The sequence below is a fragment of the Rhinopithecus bieti genome, unplaced genomic scaffold (genome assembly GCF_001698545.2).
Source record: "Rhinopithecus bieti isolate Rb0 unplaced genomic scaffold, ASM169854v2 scaffold_2350, whole genome shotgun sequence".
Lineage (NCBI taxonomy): Eukaryota > Metazoa > Chordata > Mammalia > Primates > Cercopithecidae > Rhinopithecus > Rhinopithecus bieti.
The window spans coordinates 222,989-229,891 of record NW_016803902.1 but is presented as its reverse complement, the minus strand read 5'-3'; the positions used below and the strand labels follow the sequence as shown (position 1 = coordinate 229,891).

Genomic DNA, 6,903 nt, shown 5'->3' with positions numbered 1-6,903 from the left:
GAGTCAGCCTCCACTAGTCATGCAAGTCCTCAGGGGCTGCATATCTACCTTCTAATCTTTCCCATTGGTCAAGTTCTAGTCTTAATTTGTGATTTGGCCAGGAGTGGGGGCTCATGCCTATAATCCCAGCACTTTGGGGGGCTGAGGCAGGAGGACTGCTTGAGCCCAGGAGTTGAAGACCAGCCTGGGCAACATGGTGAAATCCTGTCTCCAAAAAATACGAAAATCTGCAGGGGATGGTGGCATGTGCCTGTAGTCTCAGCTACTCAGGAGGCTGAGGTGGGATGATCTGATAAGCCCGGGAGTTCAAGGCTGCAGCAAGCCACAATTACACCACTGTATTCCAGCCTGGGTGACAGAACAAGACCTTGTCTAAAAAAAGAAAAAAAAATGTAAATTAATCTGATACTGATTTCTGAGTTTTTGTTTTATTGTATAGTTCCTATAGCTGCTTTAAATGTCTTGTGGAATCAAGGAAAGACTTCAATATGTGTGTATATACTATATCAATCAGTAGAAGCGCTTTCACCTTTAGACACCAACAGGTAGCTAAATGACTGTTATCAAGCATTAGTCAACAATCAACCAGGCGCAGTTGCTCACACCTGTAATCCCAGCACTTTAGGAGGCTGAGGTGGGCAGCTCACTTGAGGTCAGGAGTTCAAGACCAGCCTGGCAAACATGGTGAAACCCCATCTCTACTAAAAATACAAAAATTAGCCAGGCGTGGTGGTAGGTGCCCGTAATCCCAGCTACTTGGGAGGCTGAGGCAGAAGAATCACTTGAACCCAGGAGGTGGAGGTTGTAGTGAGCCGAGATTGTGCCACTGCACTACAGCCTAGGTGACAGAGTGAGACTCCATCTCAAAAAGGAAAACAAAAAAATAGTCAAAAATCAATTTGTTGAGGTACCCTAAATACTGTGAATACTTGAGGGCAGAGATCATGTCATACAGATTTCATAACGATACCATAGCAAGCATAGTAGTAGTTTGCTGCACAAATAACTGAGGATGGTATAAGCTCCCTGGGTGATATTTCAATTGAGACACCAAATCAACTATTTGAGTTTATATGACTGGTATAATACTTGCAGAGCTGAATATAATCTTATTCAACTTTTTTACATCATAAAGTTGTATGTGTATCTTCTTCTTATTCTTTCTGCTTTTCTTCTATCTTCTCTTCTTTTGAGTCTGAGTCTTCCTCTGTTGCCCAGGCTGGATGCAGTGGCACAATCATAGCTCACTGCAGTCTTGAACTCCTGGGCTCAAGTTATCTACTGGTCTCAGTCTCCCAAGTAGCTGGACTACAGATGCATGCCATCACACCTAATTTGTTTATTTGTGTAGAGATGGGGTGTTGCTATGTTGCCAAGGCTGGTCTCAAACTCCTAGCTTCATGTGATCCTCCTGCCTCACCTTCCCAAAGCACTGGGATTACAGCCATGAGCCACTGCACTCAGTTTTATATTTATTTTTGATATATATGGTCTTAAAAATAAGCATTTATAATGTTTTTTTTTTTTTTTTTTTGAGACAGAGCCTCACTCTGTTGCCCAGGCTGCAGTGCCCGGCCACATTTATAATGATTATACATAAACATATGATGCTAATGTAATGAAATGAATATGCTGGTACTCTAATGGACGAAAGTACAAGATAAAATTGTAATACTAGAAAAAGGGTTTGGTTTGTGAAAAGAATCAAAGCTCTGTATTATAGTGATTATACATATTCTACTACATCTGAAGGCTCTCTAAAATATATGACATACCTCAGAAGTATAACTTATACTTGTACAGATTGGGTATCATTAGAATAGAGCTATAAAGGATTCTTAAAGAGGAAAATCTCTTTACCATTTTCTCGTTCTAATCTTGAGAGACTGGAGTTATGTCATAGGTCTCCAATTTGTTTTTATTTTTTAAAGATCAAATGAAAATACTTTTAAAATTTAAAATATACAGCCTGCTATCTTCTGTTCTCCAAACAGTGGAACATTAGAAGGCTTTAATTTAAAATATTAGATCCTTTTGAATATTCCAAAGTGTTTCTGCACTCTTCTTGAAAAGGGCCTCCTCCTCAGAATTCAAGTTAATTTTCACAACATCTGAGACACCATTCCGCCCCAAGACACAAGGGATACTGAGAAAGATTTCTTCTTTTATTCCATATAATCCCTGAAAGGCAAGATAAGATGTTGTTCAAATAACCTGATATGGAAAAGCAGCTATGTAAAAGGGCATCAAAATAAAAGTATACAGGAGAGACTAAAGCATTCAACAAGAATCGCTCAGAGGGTGGCAAGGTGATGGTCAGCAAAAGCAAGAGCATCCTTATGTTATACGACCATGTGGAACTTACATTCAATGACACGAAGAAGATGCCAGAGGTCTTTAGAAGGACCAAGAGGTACAATTTACCTTACCCCTTACTAGGTCATCTTTTGGTCCACAGGGAACGATGCCATGCAGTCTTTCATGATGCCATTTTATCAAATGGAGGACTATAAGGATCAAGTAACTTGTGTTTAGTCCAAACTACACAAAGGCAACAGTGAAGCAGGAGGTGACTGGGAAAGTTCTGCTTCATACCTTTACAGCAGGGAGCACCATTGAGTTTGGACAATGGGTGCTACAGGTGGCATTTTAAGCCTCCAGAGGTAAGCCCCCAGTGGAGCCTATGCATACTCTTACATGCCTGGTGGGGCTGTGCCTCCCATCACCAGTTGCAATGGAATGCACTCCTGCCCTTCTGTACTCCTATCCACCACCTCCACCTGAGTTCTATCTAGGACCTCCCATCATGGATAGGGCCATAAAACAAGTGCAGCCCCATGGCACTGCCCTATCCTGGACTCCTGGAACCTCCCATCAGAAGCACCAAAATTCCCTCCATTCCTGCAGCCAAGGCCAAGAATCAGCTGCCACAGCCTATTACAACCTGGGCAACTCACACAACATCTACATGCACATGTACCAGCCTCCACCACCCGCATACTACCCTTCCTGGTCTTGGAAGACTGGAAGACTCAATATACCCCCAAAAAATTAAAATTAAAAAAATTTCAAAAGAAGACCTCTCACACTTCCCTACCTCTTACCACTCATCACTCTTTACCCCTCTCCTTGGGGCTAAGTCTGGGGTTGTGGGAGATGGGAGGGCCTTGTTCTTCTCCAGGACTGATTATAAACAGTTACCAGGAATAGTGTTGAAGGAAGAGGGGAGGCTCCTTGACTCTGGAACAGTGCCTCACAGCTTTCCAAGCTACAGAGCCCACGGGTGCTATTCAGCCATGCTTCCCTCTCACCATCTCTGGGGCTCTCCTCAGGAGCACAAGGTGTGCCCCTTGTTCCTGTTTTGCTCTAGTAACTTCTCCCCACAGAGGGATTCTCTGGTTACCTCCTCTACCATAGTCCAGCTCCATCATTTTGATAGCCACTTTACACTCAACGCCATAAGCACCATCAGATCAGCCAAGTGTCATCCCTGAGGGCGTCCTGCCAGGAACCACTTATGTTTCTTCCACTTTGGCATCTGCCTAGCTGTGGAAAGCCACCGTCTTTTCAGACTGTCAACCCACATTATTCAGCCAGGCTCCAGCCACAGTCATACTCAAATTCCCTATCCTTTTTTTTTTTTTTTTTTTTTTTAGGAGACAATGTCTCACTGTGTCACCTAGGCTGGAGTGCAGTGGTGCAGTCATAGCTCAATGTTGCCTGGACCTCCTGGGCTTAAGCAATTCTCCCACCTCAGCCTGCCAAGTAGCACACACCACCATACCTGGCTAGTTTTCTTTCCATTTTTTATAGAGATGGAGTCTTGTTATGTTGCCCAGGTTTGGTCTCGAACTCACTCTCCGATCCTTGATCATTCTGTTGCCAACTCTGTGACATTCAAAGCTTTAACATGAGCTTCCATGGGTGTAATCAGAGGCAAGGCCTCTGACGGTGGCAGAGGAAGAAGTCCCTCTGCTTCCCTACTGGTATTTCCAGAATTTGTTTCCCTTTACCTCCTGTCATCTCTCTTCTCTCTAGAAGAGGCACCTCAGACTGGAACTCTAGAATTCATGTCGATCCATCATGCCATCTGAGGACTGCTGGGGGAGCTGGGAACAAGGGCTCCTGCCTGAATCCTGGGACCAAGCCTGGCCCTGTGTGCTAACTGTGACCTGCTGCTAGCCTCCCCAGCCTGCCCTTTTCCCTTTAAGCTTTATGCCTAGTTGGTGATAATATCCCCTGGATATATTAGAATTTGTTCTCATTTGCTCTTGGACCAGCTGTGAAATACAGAGATGGTTTAAAGAGAAGTCCCTACTTATTTGACACACACACACACACACACACACACACACACACACACAAATCCAGTTAACACATTAATGTGAAATAAACTCTGCACACCTTGATTTGGCGAAAATGTGAAGTAGTAAAAGTGAAGTAACTGGGAAAGAAAGAAAAAATAAGACTATACAAATGATTCTGATTGTAATGTCAAATGTTTAAATGTTCCCTATAAAATATAACTCAGCAGGGTGCGGTGGCTCACGCCTGTAATCCCAGAGCTTTGGGAAGCCAAGGTGGGTGGATTGCTTCAGGTCACGAGTCCAAGACCAGCCTGGCAGCAGCGCAAAACCCCTTCACTACTAAAAATACAAAAACTAGCTAAGCGTGGTGGCGCGTGCCTGTAATCCCAGCGACTTAGGAGGCTGAGGCACGAGAATCGCTTGAACCCAGGAGGCGGAGGTTCCAGTGAGCTGAGATTGAGCCACTGTGCTCCAGCCTGGGCAACAGAGTGAGACTTCATCCCTCCCCCAAAAATTAAGATTAAATTAAAATATAACCTCCATTGACTTGTTCGGTAAAGGCTATTAAATTCCCATATTACTCAGTCTCTTCACTGATTACTCATTTGACACTTTCCTGACTCTTTTTCTGGAGTCCTAGAGGGGTAGTTGCTTATTCTCCCATAGGTTCTGCATCCTCAGAAAAGAAGGGGTGTGTGGTATCCATTGTGTACTCTTCATTGCCTCTTCCAAATCTTTTTTTTTTTTTTTTTTTTGAGACAGAGTCTCATTCTGTTGCCCAGGCTGGAGTGCAGCGGCACGATGTTGGCTCACTGCAGCTTGCGCCTCCTGGGTTCAAGTGATTCTCTTTCCTCAGCCGCCCAAGTAGCTGGGACTATAGGCCTGCACCATCATACTCAGCTAAATTTTTTATTTTTAGTAGATGCGGGGTTTCACCATGTTGACCAGCTGGTCTCAAACTCCTGACATCAAGTGATCCACCCACCTCATTCTCCCAAAGTGCTGGGATTACAGGTGTGAGCCACCATGCCTGCCCGCTTCTTCGAAATCATTAATCCCCTGCTCTTAAAAAAACAAAAAATATTCTCCCTATTCTTTGAAGATCATCTTGTTGGGAGCAGGCCCCCCAAATCTGGCCATAAACTGGCCCCAAAAATGGCCATAAACAAAATCTCTACAGCACTCTGACATGTTCAAGATGGCCATGACGCCCATGCTGGAAGGCTGTGGGTTTACCAGAATGAGGGCAAGGAACACCTGGCCCACCCAGGGCAGAAAACCCCTTAAAGGTGTTCTTAAACCACAAGCAATGACATAAGCGATCTGTGCCTTAAGGACATGCTCCTGCTGCAGTTAACTAGCCCAACCTATTCCTTTAATTCAGGCCATCCCTTCGTTTCCCGTAAGGGATACTTTTAGTTAATTTAGTATCTATAGAAACAATGCTAATGACTGGCTTGCTGTTAATAAATACATAGGTAAATCTCTGTTCAGGGCTCTCAGCTCTGAAGGCTGTACGACCCCTTATTTCCCACTTCACACCTCTATATTTCTGTGTGTGTGTCTTTAATTCCTCTAGTGCTGCTGGGTTAGGGTCTCACCAACCGAGCTGGTCTCCACAAGTGGCGTCCATCATGGGGGCTCGAATTCAGGTCGGAGGGTTGCCAGAGCAACGGTTGGAGAAAGTGGAAGTTGCTGGAGGACACCCGAGTACTCTTAAAGTAATCCCCGTGGTGAGTAAGAAGGGGAGCTCAGAAGTGTCAGGGTAACAATGAGACAAGTGTGGGATATGGTTCGTTCCACCTTGGTACTTTTTCACACTGATGAGGAGGAGGAAGGAGAGTGTAGCAAAGTAACAGAAGAGGTTACAGAGCAGGTTTGTTTGCCAGCTAAAGCAGCAAAGGAGGGAGAGGTTCATCCCTACCCTTCTGTTCCCCCTCATTATTATTTTGAAGAAAATGAGCCTCCAGATCTTTCTTTTCTGGAGGACACTGGGCAAAAAGTAGTTGCCCTAGTGACTGGTCAAGCAGCACCTCGAGCAACCAGCCACTGTTAGTTCTATTCAGGCAAGAATTCAGCAAGCTCAATGAGAGGGTGATTTAGAGGCTTGGCAGTGCCCTGTTAGAACACACCCCCCAGATCAACAGGGAAATATTATAGCTACATTTGAGCCTTCTCCTTTTAAATTTGGAAAAGCACATTTAGTTGATTATATCAAGGCCTGTGATGGTATCAGAGGTAATCTGTGTAAAGCTACTTTGTTGGCAAAGGCAATGGCAGGACTGAGAGTGGATAAAGGAAATACTCCATTTCCTGGAGCTTGTTTTAACTGTGGGAAGCATGAACACACTAAAAAAGAATGTAGAAAAAAAATCAATGAGTCAGGTTGCCAGATAGGGGAAAAAAGAAAACTGCTAAGCCTGAAATATGTCCAAAATGTAAAAAAGGAAAATGTTGGGCAAATCAGTGTCACTCTAAGTTTGATAAAGAAGGGAACGTGATTTTGGGAAACGCCATGAGGGGCCCATCCCGCACCCCATTCTAAACTGGGGCATTTCCAGTTCAGGCCATTCCCTCACCCCTGTACATTGTCTGT

At 44.3% G+C, this 6,903-nt stretch overlaps 1 protein-coding gene across 1 annotated transcript in view; it reads right to left on the bottom strand.

The window, feature by feature from the left end:
* Positions 1-1,897: 1,897 nt before the first annotated feature.
* LDHC (lactate dehydrogenase C) overlaps positions 1,898-6,903 on the bottom strand; it is a 51,135-nt gene continuing 46,129 nt past the window's right edge. Inside the window, exon 7 of the mRNA XM_017858065.1 lies at positions 1,898-2,181. Within this exon, the coding sequence (XP_017713554.1) occupies positions 2,017-2,181 (165 nt within the window). The 3' untranslated portion in view covers positions 1,898-2,016. The remainder of the gene's footprint in view (positions 2,182-6,903) is intronic.